This window comes from Myripristis murdjan, chromosome 16 (assembly GCF_902150065.1).
Source record: "Myripristis murdjan chromosome 16, fMyrMur1.1, whole genome shotgun sequence".
In the NCBI taxonomy this organism is placed as follows: Eukaryota; Metazoa; Chordata; class Actinopteri; order Holocentriformes; family Holocentridae; genus Myripristis; species Myripristis murdjan.
Window position 1 is genome coordinate 19773494 of NC_043995.1, and position 19965 is coordinate 19793458.

The 19965-nt window shown below is 46.1% G+C and overlaps 2 protein-coding genes across 6 annotated transcripts in view; one reads left to right on the forward strand and one right to left on the reverse strand.

Annotated features, from left to right (window-relative positions):
* The window catches only part of rusc1 (RUN and SH3 domain containing 1), a 16345-nt gene extending 13490 nt beyond the window's left edge, over nt 1-2855 (forward strand). For both annotated transcript variants that reach the window (XM_030071930.1, XM_030071931.1), the window contains one exon: nt 114-2855. In XM_030071930.1, the coding sequence (XP_029927790.1) occupies nt 114-279 (166 nt within the window). In that variant the 3' untranslated portion in view covers nt 280-2855. The remainder of the gene's footprint in view (nt 1-113) is intronic.
* Nucleotides 1-18958, reverse strand: part of LOC115373497 (histone-lysine N-methyltransferase ASH1L-like) — a 21392-nt gene extending 2434 nt beyond the window's left edge. Inside the window, exons 1-14 of one of the 4 annotated variants that reach the window (XR_003929547.1) lie at nt 18690-18957; nt 15055-15924; nt 9899-14066; nt 7985-8357; nt 7666-7839; nt 7456-7550; nt 7280-7353; nt 7004-7049; nt 6829-6869; nt 6664-6734; nt 6405-6580; nt 5799-5890; nt 5539-5681; nt 4048-5450 (exon numbers count right to left, since the gene is read on the reverse strand). Coding sequence is in view for 2 of the 4 variants with exons in the window: in XM_030071928.1 (XP_029927788.1) it covers nt 5553-5681; nt 5799-5890; nt 6405-6580; nt 6664-6734; nt 6829-6869; nt 7004-7049; nt 7280-7353; nt 7456-7550; nt 7666-7839; nt 7985-8357; nt 9899-14066; nt 15055-15723 (6108 nt within the window). In the remaining 2 variants the exon portion in view is untranslated. Of the gene's footprint in view, nt 1-3426; nt 5451-5538; nt 5682-5798; nt 5891-6391; nt 6581-6663; nt 6735-6828; nt 6870-7003; nt 7050-7279; nt 7354-7455; nt 7551-7665; nt 7840-7984; nt 8358-9898; nt 14067-15054; nt 15925-18689 lie in introns of those variants that run through there. The other 3 variants (XM_030071928.1, XR_003929548.1, XM_030071929.1) reach the window with 3 other exon arrangements.
* Nucleotides 18959-19965: the final 1007 nt, after the last annotated feature.

A 19965-nucleotide genomic window follows, 5' to 3' on the forward strand; every position in this document is an offset into this window, starting at 1 on the left:
GGATGATGCATCTTGATTAGTGCCTGTGTCATTGGTTAGGAATGACAGGTTTTTTTGTGTGATGCATGTGTCACTGATGTTGACTCAAACCGTTTTTTGCTGTCTGTTCCCAGGTCAGTGCGAACGCTCTGTGACCACACTGGAACGGGATCGGAGCTCAGCTTTTGCAAAGGGGAGGAGCTGGTGGTTTTGGGAGGCGTTGACCAAGACTGGATTCGATGTCGTCAGGGAGACAAAGAGGGGCTGGTACCGATTGGCTACACCTCCCTCATCATGTGACTTCGCCAACATAATCGCTGCACTTAATAAATGAAAAATAACAACAAAAAAGTATTTTAGGCAAATAGTGAGAGGTTACGGTGAGGCACCACTGCTCTGAAAGGGATAGTTCACACTGGCTTGGTTAGAGTTTGAGTCGAGTGCATGGCACCATCTGCTCCGCTTTATTTGCATCAGGAGCAATCTGCACCCCGCTCTCCCTGTTGAACATATGGGAGTGAGTTTTTTCCCATCATGATCCATCCAATTTGGTAGCATTAAACTGATGGATTTCAGCAGCAGGAATTCGGCAGATGGTGTGAAATAATGACTCAACTCAAATTTAGACCATGTCTGAGGGGAAGACCTCATCTTTGATCTTGGCGTGATGTATCCCTTTAACTGTCCTTCTTTCACTGTCTGCTTTCCTTGCCAGCCGCTGATCTGAAAATGACCACAAGGGAATGGCGTGGATCCGCTCTTAGCAGATCCACGTGCTTTCAGATCAGCAGCTGGCTACTGTGAGGAGGTGACAATCGATAGCCTGGTGGTAGCCAGACTGATATTTCTAGCCGCCATTTTAGATTACTGGGCCGTAGCTCCTGTTGCGTACTGCATAGTAATGTAGTGAACTGTAGCTGTGTTCTGTGTTCTATTGACCCTTCACCCTTATTGACCTCTCACCTGTATCGCCTGGTCCCTGTGTGTTTGACATGTTTCTGCTACTATATTTGACTGTATAAATATACATACAATATATATATATATAGGAAAATGAATATAGATTGATATTACCAAGATAGATAGAAAGATAGATGAACAAGAGAAAGCAGATAGTGAAACAAACAGCCGCTAAACGCTGCGGCGACACTGAGGAAGCGGATCACTATAAATGAATGAGATTATGATAAAATACTTTATTTTACTGCTGTTCTTACATCTCCAGTCCACCAACACACATCCAGTGGTCGTCATACATGCAAACAGCAAGGTGTATGTGGTTAAGTATGGAATCCAGTATCTTCCCTTCTGTGTGCTTTATATATTGCCATTGTCTTGACATCATATCCACAAAATTGTTATATTTAGCCTCATGCCTTTTAAACACTGTATGCATTGTACTGTTCTATGAATGCTTTGAGTGAATGCCAGAAAAATATCTATCTAGCCCACAGTTATTATAGAGGATAATGTACTATCAGACAACAGAATGCTATAGCCTTTGTAGCATAATCCTGTAGCTGAATCTATCCACTTGACAGACATAGGCTGAAGTGAAGTATACTCCTCACAAAACAATGCTCAGCTCTTGTTCAAGACTATCTGAACACAAAACGAATGCAGTAAGAGAATCCCCGATGTATGTAATTTCTAACGCTACTGTAAAGTCTGCAGGTTTTGGTGGCTGGTCTTCACCTGTCGTACCTCAGTTTTCATATTTATCTAAACCCCTCCTGCCATGTTTGGTTATCATCATCATTGGTATTAATGATAGTGGTAGTAGAAGTGGTAGTTGTGGAAGTGATATGTTGACTCTAATGTTAATCATATACAATACATCGGTTTGTGTCATATATTTTGGTAGTTATTCTGTAGATTTGGTATTGATGACTATGCATATAAGTATATGTACAACTTAAAACCTTTTGTTTATTATGAAGTCACAGTTTTAATTTAATGTGCCCATGCAAGTTCACACCTGAAGCCTGTTAAAACAATGGGAGGCTTGGAAAATAAAACCGAATATAAAAGAGCCTGCTTTTAACTGGTCAGGAAACCTCGACATTAAAGTATACCCATTTAATTTGGCTGCAGAGTTTTATGCCCAATTATTGCTATTGACTCATCAGGGAAGGCTCAGTTTCTCAAGGTTTCCTAATGCTATTGTGCCAATGCTATGTAGCATGAGATAATTGTCTCTATGGCAACAGTCCAGGGAAAATGATGCGAGTAGCATTAAGTTAAATGAGTGCTCGTAACGTGTATCTAATGAACACAATAAACTCGCATTCTTGTTGCCATCTTAATACCTAGCAGTGCACAAGACATAACCTGTCTGCAGCAATCTAGATAAAGAATATAAAATATCAGTTTACATATTATTTAATTGTGTTAACAAAGCTTTTTTTTGTTGATTTAAGTGTGATTATTGTCTAAATGCATTTGTTTGAAAGATGTTAATTTATTGGATGTACTATTTATTGGTCTTCAGGTTTCCGAAAGGTATGCTCTCTATCTGACCCCTCTAGTGTGTCTCTCTCTATCTGTCTGGGTGTGGGTGGGTGTGTGTGTGTGTGTGTGTGTGTGTGTGGCACTGTACGCAGAGTATGAGCACATTTATGTCTGCCCATCTGCGTTTTCACTTTGTGTGTGTGTGTGTGGACGGGTGTGTGTAGCAGTGGGTTCGGTAAAGCTCTCTCTCTCTCTCTCTCTCTCTCTCTCTCTCTCTCGCTCTGGTGTCATGTAGCCTGCCCTGTAGACAAACCCAGTATCCTACTGTTGCATTAGTTCAGTGCCCCTGTAGTGTCCGTCACTGTCCAACTCCTGCATGTGCTCGTTTGTAAATACACCAAATAAAATGATGAGTATAAACCAAACCTGTTCAGCTGTTTGAGTCATGTTGTTGTTGCCATAGCTGCGTTGAGCCCTTATTTCTCAGGAAATCATGTTAAGCCACCAGAGAGACAATTTAGGGGACATGTCAGACAATGCTGAACACTGACTCCAGCATGGATCTAACATCTGTCTAATCAGTCCCGGCAGAGGAGGAGAAAAAGACTGACAACTGAGCCCACCATAACACATTTTTTTAATGGCTTGCTATACTCTTCATTGCTTTTAAGTCCATAAGAAATGCTTCATGGAGAGGCCTCTTTTTTTCTTTGCCCAGACCAAACGATCACAGGACGTCCTGGGATGTTGCAGAGGGCAAAGACAAGATAACCAATCTCCAGCGAGCACTGCAGCCCTCCCCCATCTTCTTTTGATAGCTGCCTCCATTGTGGGTCATTATGGAGGACAACACAGTGTGAGATATTCAATCTCACACCACTAGATAGCACTGTTAGCACAAGCTAATTAATGTCACTGCAGTACCCTCCCACAAACACACTCACACACACAGCAGTAAGAGAGCCATGTAGCTTAGCACCGAAGGAGTTCACAGGGTTTAGTAGTAGACATAAAATGCTTTTTTATTATCATGGATATAGAGGCAAAAGGTTGAACTGACATTCTATGGCGTTGAGTTATAATAGTTTGTTTTTGATGAAGTTTTGTTTTTCAGATGCACATTATCAGAGGCAAATGCAAAGGTTACATGTCATGCAAACTAGATAAATAACTCTTTATGTGTACCTTTGCTATAAAGTTAATCATCCACTGGCAATAATGTAGTGCTCTTAGTTAAAAAAGGAAAGAGAGAAATATACATACAGTATGTAAACAGTCAAAGAAATTGCACTTTCTTGGCTTGTTACTGGAAGCCACACTACTGAAAGAGAGCTGAATTTAACACTGGAAAAAAAACAACTAATTCACTTATCACTGATTGTCTGACCAATAGAAAAAAAAAAAAAAACTTACACTCAACCAAAAAAAGAGACAAATTATGTATTCTAGAAAAAAATTCATATACAATCATAGTCAATTTTAAAGAGAAATATCTGATATATTGTATTGGTCAGTTATATAATTTGTTAAAAACATCTTAGTAAAATGAAGGCTTTGATTATTAACGTTTTATGTATATTCCCAATAGTATTATGTCATGTATAATACTAATTTTACACGCTACTGTCGATAGAAGGGAAACGGGTCTGTCTCTATGTACATTCACATGGAACTAAACGCTGTGGTTCCTTCCACTGCTAAGTGGATTAGCCCAATGCTCCTATGATGAGAACAATCTACTATGTATCTGTACAGAAAAATGACCTCCAATCCCCAAATATTCACAACTTAAAAAAAAAAAAAAAAACATAACAAAGGAAGTCCTTATGTAGTCCTTATCACAGGAGATATTGCTTTTAAAGACTGCATGATTTCGCTTAGGTATACACAAGACAACATGGCACTTCTACAGAGCATTAGGGGTAAAAATCCTCGTTTTCATTCCCTTTCCTCTTTCCTTCTCCCCCTAGGACATTCTGATTGTCAATGCTCTGTCTGAAGTCAAGAGCGAAACATTCTCAAAGGCAGTCTGAAGTAAACAAAAACACTTACCCCCACCTCATCCCACCCCCGGGAAGCAATACTGAAAATAGCTGACAATAAACGTTCCTACCGTTAATATACTGTGTTGATTTCTTTAGTAGCGAGTACTCAATCTGCTGTTTTCAAAAATAACTTCTTTCTTTCTTAAAACCTCATTACAAATTCTATTGCGGTGATGCCAAAATTCCTGCTATCACTAAGTCCTACCCCTCCCCCTGCCTATTCAACTGGTAGATGACAGACGCTGTCTCGATAAAGTGAAGAAGACGGTAACACTGTCTCAACAGTTTCTAAGTGGCTCCTTATGTCCTTTCCCACGTTTGCAATGTAACCTTGAAAGCTAAAGGAGTAAACACGGGTATTAGTTTGACCTTTCGAGGCCCTGCCCACATTTTCCTCCTCTGGCCAGGTTGTAAACTCCTCGGCTCCTGGAAACTTCAGAGCTGAAACATCGAGTACCACATATGTCCGTTTTCAATCTCAGAGCAATGTCCCTCTGCCATTTTTAAGGTGCCAAAGTAAGTACGATCAGAGTGTGTGTGTGTGTGTGTGTGTGTGTGTGTGTGTGTGTGTGTATTTATAGTGTGGCCACTTAGCATGCAGTCTTTAGTGTGCTTCTTCATCCAGCACTAGTGCAAATTCATTTGAGCTGGTCTGTTTCTTTCAGCTGGGACAGTCTTTCTTTCCCTCTCTCTCTCTCTCTCTGTGTTTCTCTCATCCCTTGCCACTTGGACAAAGCATGCGTTGCCATGGTTTCATCCTTGGTGTGATGCCCTTCAGAGCACTAGTTTCAACACACTCGTCTGTAAGTGTGGGAGATGTCTTTCATGCTTTTTCTTTCGCGATCATCATCCTTCTGTTCTCCCCTTATCTTCCCCTTGTTCTCCATGGCACTACTACTGTGGTAGTAGCGTTGACATCACTTCCTGTCCATCTGTCCAGTGGTGGGCCTGGTCCCATTCCCGGAGTGGTCCCACCTGCAGAGACCGGATGCTGTCAATCACACGGTGCACTCTCCCGAGTTGCTCTCTTTTCCATTACAGCTTTGTCAGATGATCTGCTTACCTCTCTCTATTAGCTTATGAATGTTGCAGGGTCAGGAGTAAGTCATTCAGTCGTTTCCTCCTCAATTCTCTGCTGCAAACTTCTTCTTCCCCTCGTTTTTCTTCCTCTCTTTCCTCCTCTCGACTATTCTGGGGTTTGGTAGGCTGCGGTGAACAAATATGCAGAGCTAAATACAGTTACGATCCCTTGTGGAAATTTGAATTGTTAAAACAAAAGTCACTCTCCGCGGGGAATGCCGCATTTTTTCAGCATGTACTCACATGGGGGCTGGCAGTGAAATGGCTGGAGGTGTCCTGAGTCTGGCAGTGGGGGTCACTGTTGATGACAATCTCCTCCACCCCCACTGGCTGATCTGAGGGTCAAAGGTCAGGTAGTATATGTTAATAATGGTGGTGCAAAAGGGCTAGGACCACAACAGGCCCACTTCCTTGACAACTCTAATTGTGTGCGTGCCTTCAATTTCTATCTGTGATCAGTCAGAGACTCTTTGATGGAAACAGTGTGGTTTCATTGTTAATAGGGAAAGTTGACTCCTGCTGGCTTCTTGGACACCAGTAGTGGATGACAGAAATGGGGAAACATTTCTGCAGGCCGAAATTCTGTGGTTGGAAAACCACTTAGTTTATACTGCTGAGTATGATATGGAGAGACAAGCCAAATATGAGGACAACGGGCAGTGAGCATAAAACCAACACACGCACACATACATGCACACACAGAAACAAAGACACATACACACAAGACACAAAAGACATCTATATAGATGCACAGTAAAAATGAAAATGTACACAGCTCGACCGCATACACGTATACATACACAAACACCTACAGAAACAAAAACTAACACACACACTTGCTTCATGGACCTGACTTGATGTGGCTGTCGTCCCCACTGGCTCCATCACAGGACAGATGTCGGTTGTCCCTTTCTTCTCCTTTGGCCTCTCTCTCTCGCTCTCTCTCTATCCTCAGCTGGATCTGCCTGTCTCTCACCAGCTCCCAGTTCCTCAACAGGAACACGTGGTGTTTCACCACGAAACCCCTGGCCATCACACAGAGAAGACTATTAGCCATTAACATCAGTAAAATTAGTGCATCCAATAGTTGCATGTTCTCTTTCCATACCTCTCAGTGCTGGTCAAAGGCTCCATGTCGAGGTGAGGAAAGAGGCTAGCAATGTCACTAGAGCTCTCCTCCTATAAGAGAGCAAAAGGAGGGATGCATGTAAGATGTAGGGTTATGATGAGTATGGATGGATGCCGTCTCTCTCTTATAGCTACTCAAACTCACCACTGTCTGCTGGGAGGGTACAGTCTTCTCCTTCATCCGGCCTGGGCCACAAAGTTGGAGGGAGAAAGAGAGAAAGGGGGGTGGGGGGTGGGGGTGCACAATAGAGTAAGACAAAAGTATGCATAAGACCCATGAACTGTACCTGAACATCACACACCCCTTGTTGGCTACTCACAGTAGTGCCGTTTCCTCTTCAGGGGCACAGCAGGCTGCCTGTGAAGCTGTGATAAAACAACACGAGTTTTAAAACCCGGTACACATGTGCACGCTGTGTTTTTATCAAACTCCAGTGATCTCATGCTAACACTCTTTTTATTTCCTCCAAAGAGGCGTGAGGTTGGCTTTCCCACTACTACACAAGAACTATTAAACTATGAAAATTACAGCTGGCTTCATTGGACTTTATTAGTCACACTCCAACCTCCTGTTGTGCTAAGGAGCTGTACCGTACCTGGTTGTTCCTCCAGAGCCACAGAACATCATAGGGCAGCTGGAAATCAATCCGCTTTAGCCTCAGGTACTTCCCTGGATGAAATAAGGGCAATTGTTTGTTTCAGATACAATTAAATATCACTGAGAAATACTACTAACAACTATAGAAATGATAGCACGTTCTCATATACTCACCAACATGGATGGGAGCCGGTAATAAGGTATAGTCATTCTCTCCTGGAGTGTACTCCATACTCTCTCTGCTTGCCTGCTGGGCTTGAGAAGGAGGACTGGAAAATAAACACATGACAAAAATTTAGGAAGTTGAAAAATCAACCTGACAAGGAAAGTAACATATTTCTTGCAATATTTGAAATCTGTGTATCGACTGTCCAGTGAACTCACTCTGTAGTTTTGTAATCATCAGAGTAGAGGCCTGCCCTCAAAAACTTCTTCCTGGGAGGACCATCTGCTCTCTCCTCCCACTGGACGGTTACTGTTTGGGACGGAGCCTGGTCAAGCTCTGACTGGCCAAAACATTCAGGGGGGGCGTCGCATTCAGGCTTATCCTCAACAGCGCTACGAGGAATTCATGTAGACACAGTGACAGAGAGAAAAAAGAAAAAAAGGAAACCACGTGTTAAAATAGTCGTGGCGAATGGCTGTTTTGCATATTCAATGCATGTGGACCAGTTCAGGCGCTACGGAGGGTGATGGAACGAACCAGCTGAGTGTTGACTGATGACAGGGAGAACCACTGCGCTTCCTCTTCCGCCCTCTCTTCTTCTTAGCCTGCAATACTGACTCAGTCACCTGCTGCACTACATCGCCTCCTCCTCGTTCTCTCTCCACCCCTCTTTCCTCTTTTCTCCCTCCTACTCCTCTCCCATCTCTGTTGTGGCAGTGTCCCGGCAGGGGGTTGGTTGACGACACAGGGGGAGCGGCGGAGGAGTGTGTGGGGGAAGATACAGGGGAGGGCAGCGGGTGCTTTCTGGGCCGTCCTGGCCTTCTTTTCTTTTTCACTGTCACACCGTCTGGCGCTGGCACACTTTTCTGCTGCCCCCGGCTTCTTGAGTCACCTTGTAAACCTGCAGTCCCTTGAAATGGAAAGGCGGGGTGGGAGGGGGAGGTGTAAGTGGCAGAGAGGAAATGAGACAGATGTGGATCAGTGATTGAACCGGCAGGAGGTGTGAGGTGAGGCCACTCTAGGCTGAGTCATACGGATGGGCCACAGATTAGGTGAGTCACAACATTTCCTCTGACCACTTTCTGGGAAATACATTAAGAAATGATTTATGTACAGACACGCACACACACACCCACACACACATACCAACAACCACACAAACAGGCACAAATAGTTATGAGAGCATGCAGACATACACCCGCACACACATCATTTTTGCAGACTCAGTTAATATGAAACACAATCTCAAGAGACTGAAGAAAAAGAGAGACAGAAAAATAGTGTGTGTGTGTGTGTGTGTGTGTGTGTGTATGCTAGCATATAGTACTTCAAAACACATATGTGATTAGTTAAATGATGTACTTATGTCAACCATATCCCAACCCTTTCAAAAATAACATTCTTCCCTTACCCTCTCTCTGTGCCCCCTCTCTGACCTCCATGCTATTTCTTCATCAATCATTTCCCCCTGAGGTCATCTATCTTTTTGTTCCATTTTCCACAGTTCCTGACAAGACTGACCACTCTTTCCTCATTGGATTTTTCCAAGTCAAATAAGTCCTGTTGGACAGCAGTGAGGCATAGGCTAGGCTTTAAATAGCCAATCTGGTGGTTAACTAATTACTGTGTTCACTGGGTAGCCCTGGGCTGCAACAGCGTGTGGTTCGCTACAGACCAAGAAGATTTCAAAGATTTTCTGGCAGATTCCCATCTAGATGCTGCCCGCCTGCCTGCTATAATGCTTTCAAAAAATCCAGCAGAGAGGTTGCTGAGTGGTTGAGTGTGCTTGTGTGTATGCGTGTGTGTATGTGTGTGTGTGTGTGTGTGCCCATGTGTCAGGCACGTCCCCTGCTCAGCAGAGGGAGTCTGAAATTGGCTATAAAAAGAACGGGGTCTGATTTCCTCTCAAAACACCCTCCAGGCTTTGATGCGTGGCTCAACAACACCTGAGGAAAAGCAATGCTACCTCGGCTGTATTGGGCAAACTACTCCTACTGCCATCCACTCTCCAAATTGTGCAAATATGAGAATCTGTCACAGCGAGAAAGTGAAAAAGGCATGGCATAAAACCCATTTGCTCAACTGTCAAAGCTGTGTTGTTGTTTTCAATTATAGGTATAGCTGAGTGGATATGACGTCATCACCATGGCAATATATTTTCTGAATTATCTAGATTAGTCTTAGGTTTCATATTTATCGCTTCTAAAAATGAAATAATGCAGAACATGGCCATGCACTAACACCACAACTCAAAACATTTGTCCAGTTCTGACAATGTCTCATCTATGATCACATGAGCCTTCAAAAAAAATATTGTTGCAACATGTCAACATAACAACAATGGCACGACAGCAAGACATACCAGCCACTGAACGGCAGCACAATGGTGTCAGAGATCCATGCGTGAAATCAAGCATTTGTTAATCCATGCAGTCATCCATTCATCCTCACCTGGTCCTCTCCTCTCTGTCCAGGCTGGCTCCTCTCTCCTCCACGGCCTGTCTCCAAATATTGGATTCCTACTTGACATTCCACTCCTCAGACCTCTCCCCCTTGATGCCATGGCAGCAGAAGTGAACAGGTTGGTGTGTGTTGGAGACGGGGAGGACCTGTAGAGGTGTGTCTGTTCAATCTCGTCCTCATCATCCTCTTCTCTGTCGGATGCTCCCATCCTCCCTGTATGTGGCCCCCCAGTGAAGGTTCTCCAGCTGGGATTGGAGAGTCCAAATCCTGTCCCTCCCAGGCCTCCGACCTTCATCCATGGCTGGCCGAGGCCACCCCACCCTCCTCCAAATGAGGAAAGGTGAGAGGACCCCAGCCCCAACGAGGTGAGCGACGTGTGTTTGTACTTCTCAGTTGAGGATGTTGAAGACGACGAGGCACTAACCGCAGCGGGAGAGGAAAACGGATCTTTTCCATTCTCACATAACCAGGGTGATTCTGCTGACCCCAAACTCCCCATTCCTCTTGTACCTTTCCTTCCTCCTTCTCCTGGCCCCATGATGAACCCCGACCTTGGTTTCAAGCTGGCCAAGCCCTCTCTCTCCATGTCGTCTTCCTCCTCATCCTCATGCACCTCCTCGTCGTCGTCCACGTCTCGCTCGCAGTGCAGGTGACGGTGTTTATGCTTGTGTTTGTGTTCGCTCCTCCCACAGCCACAGGAGAGGCCGGTGGCGAACCCTGAACTGAGGTGTGGGCCTCCTCCACTGCCTCCTCCTAGTTCTCCCTCAACCTCTCCTCCTAAACCTCCCTCCCTCAGCAACCTCGTCCTCCGCCTGTGGAATCTGGCTGGGTTGAGGAGGAAGTGGGGGTGGTGGGGCTGATGGGGGGCATACTGGTGGGGAGATGGTATGGGGTAGGAGCTGTGGAGGTGGGAGTAGAGGGGCGTGGTCGGGGGGTAGCCTCTGTAGAACCCCATATCGTCAATGGTCTCCTGGAACTTTGATGGACAGCCGCACTGCCTGCGCTCTGGCTTCCTGCCACAATGCACTGGCTGGCACGGGTAGAAAGGCTGGGCGGAGAAGGAGGGATTAGTCGAGTAAGAAGAGGGATGAGGGGAATAGAAACCATTCAAATTGATCCTGAAGATGTTGGAGCGGAGAGGATGTGAGGAGGAGGAGTGGTGTCGCCTTCCTCCAGCAGCATTCCCACTCCCACTGAAGCCCTGCCCGAGTCCTGTTCTCGCCCAACTACGGCGCCCGATGTGAACCTCACTGAACTGACCGATCAGATCATCCAGCTCGGACAGAAACTCTGGGTCCTGCATGTGCAGCTGCTGGTGCTTCTTCTTGTGTTTATTTTTCTGTCTCTTCAGTGCATTATGCCCAAGGCAAGTGTAATAGTCCGAATGAGTGCATTTATTGTGCCCCGGGCAAGGGCACGGGCACAGGCAAGTACAGGAAGACACACAGTCATACTCCCTCCGCCTGTGCCTGTGTCTTTCTCTGTGTCTCTCCACGTTAGCCGGATTGGTGATGGGGTTTGCCTGTCTGTGCATGGGAGAGAGGGGTGACGACACAGGGGAAGGACGGTCTACAAGAGAGGAGGGGTGTCTCTGACCCCCCAGCATCACTCCTGATCCTTGACCCATCCTGAGTATGCCTCGGCCTCCCCTCATCTCCCCCCGCTCAGAGACACTGTTGTTATCTGTGCCAATTCCACTATCACTAGGCAGAGTCTCCTCGCTGTGTGACTCACTCCTCGGGGAAGGGGTGGCCTCTTTCAGGTGTGCAGGAGAGCCAGGTGTGTGATGCAGAGGAGGGGTGGGAGAGGAGAGCTTACACGATGACTGGTGAAAGGGGAAGTGATGCCTTCCCTGGCATGGACAACTTTTCTTCACAAAGGGAGAGAGGGATGATGAGGAGGGAGGGCGAGGGGAGGTGCAGGAAGAAGACGGGGAAGGGAGGGAGAAAGGGTGTGGGAAAAGGAGGGAGGATGTTGGTTCTGTGAGGCTGCCTTCGCTGTAAGGGCTCTGAGCCCCACTGGAGTGTGTAAGCGATGGGGAGGGGAATGGGTGAGAGGGAGGTTGGGGTTGATTGGAGAAAAGAGAGGTTTCAGAGGGATTGGTGAACAGTGAAGGCTGAACTGAATTCTGGGAGTTAGAGTTTAGGTTAGCTGTTTGAGATTTAGGCTTACGTCCTCGCCTCTTGCCCATGTAGATGGTCCCTCTCTTGCTCACATTGATCTGAGGGCCAAGCTTACCCCCAAAGGAGGAGGACAGGGCTGAGAGGGTGTGTTTTGCTACGGCCTCGGCCGTCTTAAAAACTGCAGGAGAGGTTTCTCCATCTGCCTCTGCTCTGCTTCCTGCCTTCCCAGCATAATCAGACAGCAACCCCTTTTGAAGTCTCCTCTTCTTTCTTTTCTTCATTTCACTAATCAGTCTCCTGATCTTTAGCTCCCTGTTCCCCTTTTCAGGATTCACGTCTTTGCTCTTCTTTTTAAGATCAGCTTGGCTTAGCACATCTCCACTCTGGTCGTCAGAGAGGGGTCGTTTGGGAGGACGGCCACGCTTTCTGGGGGTGGAATTGGACTGAGCGGGAAAGGGAAGCATTGGACTGGGCTCCAACGCAGGAGCTTTCTGAACTCCTTCACATCCCGCAGGGGCCACATCAGCCAGAGTGGCAGTGGGTGAAAGTCTAGGTGGAGGCTCATCCAAGCTGGAGGTGTGGGATTTAGGGCGGCCCCTCTTTCGGGCTGGTGTTATGGGGGACCTAGAGGCAGGGGGGCTGGGGTCAGAATTGGGGTGACTCTGGTCAGGGGTTGGAGGTTTGGTTGCAGCAGAGAGTGCAGAGGAGCTGGTGGTTGAAGAGCTAGTGGGGGCTGGGTGTGACTCTTCCGTCTGCTTGACAGTGGCCTTGGTCGGTGGGGATGTCTTTGAGTTCTGGGGGAAACTTAGTAATGGATTATGGTGAGAATCTAGAGGCGCTTCCTGGTTTTCCACCCTCTGAGCCCGGTGCACCAGCTTGGTCCAGCTGGGCCGTCTGGCTTTACGCTTCTTGAGTGGCCGGCTGTCCTGCTCTGGGGGCGAAGAAGGCGGAGACATAGGGGGACGAGCAGAAAGAGTGGGCAAAGAGGAAGGAGCCGAAGATGGGTGGCTTGTAGGCACAGTTGGATGTCTCAAAGGGACGTCTTGTTCTTTAGGTTTACTAGGGTCACCTGCTGTTACTGGCTCAGCGTGTTTAACTAGCTTGGAAGCATCATCTGCTTTGTCTTTCTCATCTGGTCTGCCTGGGTTGGCTAGCTTACAGGTCTTCTCTAGTTTACCGCTATCATCTGTTTCACCAGGTTTAGCATTGTTATCTTTTGCTCTGTGTCTGTCTGGACTAAGCTTATCCCTCTTTTTCTCAGCCTTTCCTTTCTCAGTTTCATTCCTCCATGTATCTTCAATCCTGCTCCTTTCATCCTTGCCTTTCCCATGCTTTGATTTCCCTTCCTTCCCTTTCTCTTTCTTCTTCTTCTTGCCTTCCTCTTTCCTGCTCTCATTCTTTGCTCTTTCAGCCTCGCCTCGTTCTCGCTTGGATTTTTTCTCTTTCCGTTTCTCTTTCTTTGCTTTCTTCTCTTTCTCTCGCTTCTTTCCTAGCGAGGGCTGTAAAGAGGGATCCTGTTTTGGAGAGTGTCCAGAGGAGAGAGCCATAGTTGGGGAGGACTGTGGTTTAGGGGTGATAGAGGGAGAGCAAGGAGACTCTGTCCTGCTCTTATGGGACAGGTTGTGTTCTTTATGGAAGCTGCCAGAGATTGGGGATCTTGTTGCAGAGTCTGAGTCTCTGGGAGTGGCAGAGGAGGAGCTGTTGTGTTTTCCAGCTTTGACCTTTGAGGACTTTGTAGGACCAAGAATGTCAGAGGAGCTTTTCCCATTTGGTTGTCCTTTCTGTTTCCCTGTCTGCACCACACCATTGTGTTTGTTAGCAGTGTCTCCCTCACCCCTGGGTTCCACTGCTGAGAGGTTTTGGAGAGATGGGGTAGAAGGAGTAGTGGGAGCTGTCTGATCTGTTTTGGGGGAGCAGGGTTTATGTCCTGCAGGGGCTGCCTGCCCATTGACACTAGGAAGCTTGTCTTTCTTCACTCTCTCAGATGAGCCATTTGAATTCACCTCTGTCTTATCAGCCAGTTTGATAGGAACCTGGGGGGAGCAAACAGGCAATCTCTGTCATAAACAACAATGGCTGTGATATCATTAGTTTGTTGGTGACAACACTGAAGGACAATGGCGCTCTGGGAAAACACAATAACTTAAATGCTTTTGGTTTTGTCTGACCATTAAAAGAGATTGAGGACAAAATGACTCAATCAGGGAGAGAAAGGAGGGCATGGGGAGGAGAAGGAGAGAGTGAGGTGATGGAAACAGGAATGGGGTTGACACAGAAAGGAGAAATACAAAGGCAGAGAAACTGAGAGAGAAAGGGAGTGGGACAGGGAGAGAGGGGGAGTGAAAGATAAATGAGAGCAGGTAGAGAAAAGGGGATGTAAAAATAGAAGAGAGGGACAGAGATAGAGAGCGAGGGAGAGTGAGAGAGAGAGAGTGAGAGAGCGAGTGAGAGAGAGGGAGCACGAGAGAAGGAGAGGGAGAAAGCTGTGTTACTGGTAGCTATAAATTGCCACTAATAGAAATGAGAAGGCTTGACATTTTGTGCTTGTCCTGTAATTTTGGAATGCTGCAGCTTGAGTGGTGTTTTTGCAGCTAAAGCAATAAGCTTCCCCTTGGGTGATTGTCATAAGGACTGATGAACCAATGTCTGTAACAGCTCCTAGTAGTTGCTGTGCTGTTGTCCTATTTATAGGTCTGTTTACTCAAATGTGCTGCTAAGGTTTCAGTATTGAGACAATAGCTCATTTGACCTTATTACCACTGAGCACAAAGCTGGTAATTTTGCACCAGATAAGCCTGTCTGGTGGTTGACTATGAAAACCAAAAAAGAGTTACAGCACATATGTGCCATTAATAATGAATTACTATGTAGTTAATGCGAATACCTTAAGTGGCTACGCCTGTTTTCCATTTTAACCCAAGTTTTTTTTTTTTTTTTTCTTTTCCATTTTGAGTTAACTTTAGTGGATACCTGGTTTAATAGCAGCAGCTAACTTGTATAAGGCAAATTCCCAAAGCTTACCTGTTTGGCTGACTTGGTCCCTTGGCTGGCTAGAACAGGGGCTGAGGCTGGGCTGGAAGCTGTAGGAAATGTTGATAATGCCAATGGCTGCAATGACGATGCCGACAACGATGATGATGAAAGCAGTGGTGAAGCAGTAGATGACGTCTGTTTGGACGGGGGCTGAACAGATTCCAACCCTGAGCTTTGCTCTCTAGTTGCCTCTTCTAATGTGGGGCTGGTTTTGCCCTGCTGACCCACTCCTCCCTCCCCGTCCCCTCTCAGTGCTGCCACTCTGCCCTGTCTCTGATAGGTCCTGATGGTGGGCTTGCAGACGTAGCTCTCAAGAATCTTGGGTGGCTTCTTGGTCCTTTTGGCCTGGAGTCCAATCCGGAGTCGTACATTCCCCTCAGGGCAGCTCGCCTCTCTGCCAGGGAACTCGAGCTCTTGCTGCCCCGTGCTGCCACAGCGCCCCTCAATGAGCAACTCCAGCACTGCCCCCTTGTCTCCTTCTCTCTTCCTCCCTGCTCCTCTTCTCTCCTCCTCTCTCTTCCCCAAATCCCCATTCTCCCCCTCGCCACTCCTCCTTATCTCTGCCACTCGTTCCTGGTCTGAGTCTTCAGGTGGAGCGGTCGGGGCCAGAGGGGTGTGTGCGGTTGGAGGGTTACCCCCCTTCACTCTCTGGTCCATCAGAGAAGTCAGGGGGGAGGAGCCGGGTGTGGTGGGGTTCCCAGTATAACACTGTTAAAGGACTCTGGGGAGATGGGGTGAGGGTTGAGAGTGGGTTGCAGGTATAGGTCAGGAGATTTACAAAAAAGATGCTATAAAAGTCTGAGTAAAGGCGGGTTCCTTCATCCAGCGAAGGTGTCTCTCATGTCCTTCAAGCTTGAGCTGTGAAGGAGCACGTTGGAGAGAAAGAGAAAGAGACAAAAGAGAGAGAGACAGACAGACAAACACAGAGAGAGGTCACTGATTAGTCATTTCAGTGAGCTCAGATGTTGAGTAGCAGCAGCAGAGGAACAGAGGGGAAAGTCCCCTTCTTCCAGGCAGCTGTAGTGAGGTGCTAAAGTCTCTGAGTCCACAGAGATGATCTCACCGTACAGAAACCCAGGGGGCCAATCAAAGGATACATAGCAGCCGATTCCCAGAATGTCTGCACTAACCAGAATAAAGGCCTACCCACATTCTTAAAAAACAGCTCAAACTAGCCTTTTCTGACAAACCGTAAATAATGGTTTCTCTGAAAGGCCAGCTCATACTTCAGAACCTCTGTGCTCTTACTGACGCTCTCTTCCTTATTAAGCACCCTCTCCCCAAATCAATAAATCAATCAATCAGCTCCTCGGTAATTCACACACTTGATCCAGTCTCCTCCCCTCCTCTCCCTCCTATCTTTGCGCCTCCTGTTCTTAGCTACTCCCACAAGTACTTCTCCTCCCACCATTCCCGCTGCTGTACTTTCTTTTCTCTCCGAAACTCCCCTTTTCATGTTTGCCAGTAAGATTTTGCATACATTCTCTATTAGCCCCATCCACTTTCTCTCTCTCTTTCACTGTCTCTCTCAGTAGACCACAGTAAAACGGTCAACTCATACACTGTATCCATGTTAATCAGAACCATATTTTCTCCTCCACTCTGTTCTTTTCCTCCTCTCCAAACCTAAATCCCTCCATTCACGGTCCGACCCTTCCCCTCCTCCCCTTTCAGTAGTGGTAACACAAATCCGTAGGAAAGGGTAAAACTTATTTTTGGAAAGGAGTGTGAATTCCTCCTCCTCCCATTGCTTCCTCTAAGTCAAGTAAGCTTTTCATTGACCCCATTGTAAATGGACTTTTAATGTGACATTACAGCAAGTAACACACCCTAAAATAACATTCTCCTCACTAGCAAAACTTTCCCCCTCTCACTCTCACTCACACTCTGCTCAGCCCAATTTTCAAAGCAATGAAGGGAAGCAGCATCTTGTGTCATGCTTCCTTTATTATACTCTCTTCTCTCATTAAGACAGACACTCATTCATTTTCTAATAAAACATACCCTGCCTTGCATTCTTTCACTCCTCTCCGGAGAGCCTCTTATGAAATAGCTCATCTGTCTCTCAACGCATTGAACTGCCCTTTAAACTTACAAGAGCATCTCAGATAATGTTTTCATTTAGGAGCTCAGCGGGCTATCTGTGTTGCCTCTAGGTCCCTCCACACCCAAAAAGCCCTTTACTCGAATCAAAATGAGTTTGAATCAACAGCTATTCCAGTAAATGTTGTTGTGTAACAGTTTGGAAAAGCCTTCCAAGGCCAAGCCTCTGATACAATAAAATAAAATGAGCGAAGAGATGGACAGTGCTCCCTGTAAATAACTGCAGCCACCTTGACCATAACCACTACAGCAGCCTGACCCATATAAAGAAGTGCATGAGTAGCTTGAATCCTACGAGTTAAACTCTTGTGAAGTAAAGTGACGGTATGAAGAGGGTGTGAGCGACAGCTTTTTCAACTTAAAAGGGTAAGTCAATTCAACATCAGTCAAAGCGCATACTAATAGCCTTTTATGTTCTCCAGAGCTATACCTCTCAAACATAACTCAAAATTATTCTAACATTAGACCAGAAGCTATTTCCAGTGACAGAATGATGGGTGGACTTGACACTGTAGTCAGTGTGGTTCCTCGGCAGCACTGGGGCAACGATTAAATCATGATAATGGACCTCCATATTTCCAGCCATCATCTCCATTCCATGAAGGTGTTATCATCAATAACTACAACACCATTATCATCTGCCTGACAACAGCTTTAGCAAAGCACCCCAGCTGGAAATTAGGCTGTGATGGCATCTCAATATATTGAGCTATGACCATGAAGCTTTACAGCCAGTGCAGCTCACTCTACATATGGGGGTGGGGGGGTTCTCACCTGAGTCTCTCTCTCTCTCTCTCTCTCACACACACACACACACGCACGCACGCACGCACGCACACACGCACACACACGCACACTTTCCCCTAATTAGTGTATCACAAGAGTGTTGGTCGTACATTGTGTACCCAGGTCGCAGCTGCGTAGGCTGACTGATGTAGCTACTGTAGATACAGTATGGGCAGTGGGGGTGTTACCGCACTGGAGCAACCTATCACTGGTTTACTGAGGACGTCAACAGGAGCTTCCTTTTCCATAATGACTCTGCGCACCTTAGAAATCGGCTATTTGCATGATGCTGTCGCACTTTGAAAACGGCGATACGCACATGCACGTGTTGTTGTTGTCATCCATTTCTCCACAATACGATATATCCCACATTTCGGCTATATCAAATACAAACAGCTGCAAATGCAACTCAACATCGAAGTGAGCGGGGGTAACCTCAAAATCTGGTGGTGGTATTTGTGATGTAGAAGAGTCTAGAGCCACCTTTTTTCTCTCTTCTATCTGTCCTCTGCCACCCCTTATGCTGGTGTCAGCAACACTGAAATAATAAATATCATCATGCGCGGAGAACACAAGGAAAACATACGCAGCAACAAGGGATAAAATTAGCGCAAAGCGGATGCAAAAAAATCTCACTAACCAACTGAGCTTTTAGCACGGTGATGATGACAGGCCTGCACACATTAATACAGACTGCCATGACATTTTGTAATAAGGCTACGTAGGCTACTTACCCGAGAGCGCGTCCCAGAGCCAACTGCGTTTAGGCAGGAGGTTAAGGTGTTGCTGTCCTGCTCTCCCCTTCGCACTGACAGCAATCCAGGGCTTTTGGTGCATCTGATGTTGCTTTGATTACATAACTAAGGCCAACACACCTCCTAAAATCGAGTTTCAGTCTCATCAGGGCGCAGAGCCTACTGTGCAACAACATTGGCGCGGGTGTTTTCATAATCATACAGTCGACAGATCTCCGTAGGCGCGTCTCTGCAGCTAGGTGGCGAACTGGTTACACTGGAGCAGGATGTTATTTTGCCACTTCTCGGGGAAAGTTACATCGCGCCCGCCAGTAATAATGGCCCAAATTATGTTCTCCTATCTATACGGGCTGCTACGTGTCCGGACGGCAGACTCGGGGCTACGGCCGCGTGTCCTGTTTTATAGGCTGACATTGCAGAGTGGTTGGTGAATGTGCGGGAATGTAATTGCGTGGCCATTTTCATGTGGCCAGAGGAGGAGATAAAACGGTGAATACAGCACAGGATCTCATTGCGGTTCATAATAGGCGATTGGGGAGGGCTATTTAGACGCCTAATAAAATGGCGACGACTTGGCGAAAGTAGGCTGATGGTTAGTTGGATTTGGAGATCAGCTCAAAAGTTGTGTCGCGGTGAGAGTGTGTGTCTGTGTGTGTATGTGTGCGTGTGCGTGCGTGTGTGTGTTTCAACAGCAGCTCTGAGGGAGAGAGGCGGACTGGCCGTGCAGAAGTTCATAAATATGAGTTGAAAAGAGAAAATATAATAACTCAACTCGGGATGTCTCCCACCCACTAAGACATTACAGAAACTTGTTACAAACTAAAAGACTGCAGAATTAGGTCATTTACTTAATTTGTATTAACCTTGCAAAATATATATTCGTAAGTGTGTATGTGTACGTGGATGTATGCATTATTATCATTTTATTATTATTTATTATTATTATTATTAGTAGTAGTAGTAGTAGTAGTAGTAGCAGTAGTAGTAGTAGCTAGTAGTAGTAGTAGCTAGTAGTAGTAGTAGTAGTATAACTTATTTTTATTTATAAATAGGCCTACACTTTGCGTTTTCATATATTTGCTATGTTACACTCCAGGAAAACTCTAGGTCAGGTGACTAAATGAGTAAAAAATAATATAAAATCACACCCCTTTGTTGGTATTAAGGGCAATTTCTATGTTGAACTGTAACTTATGTATAACTACACCGTGGCATAAAACGTCTTAATTTCTAATTAAGTGAGATTTCAAAAAGC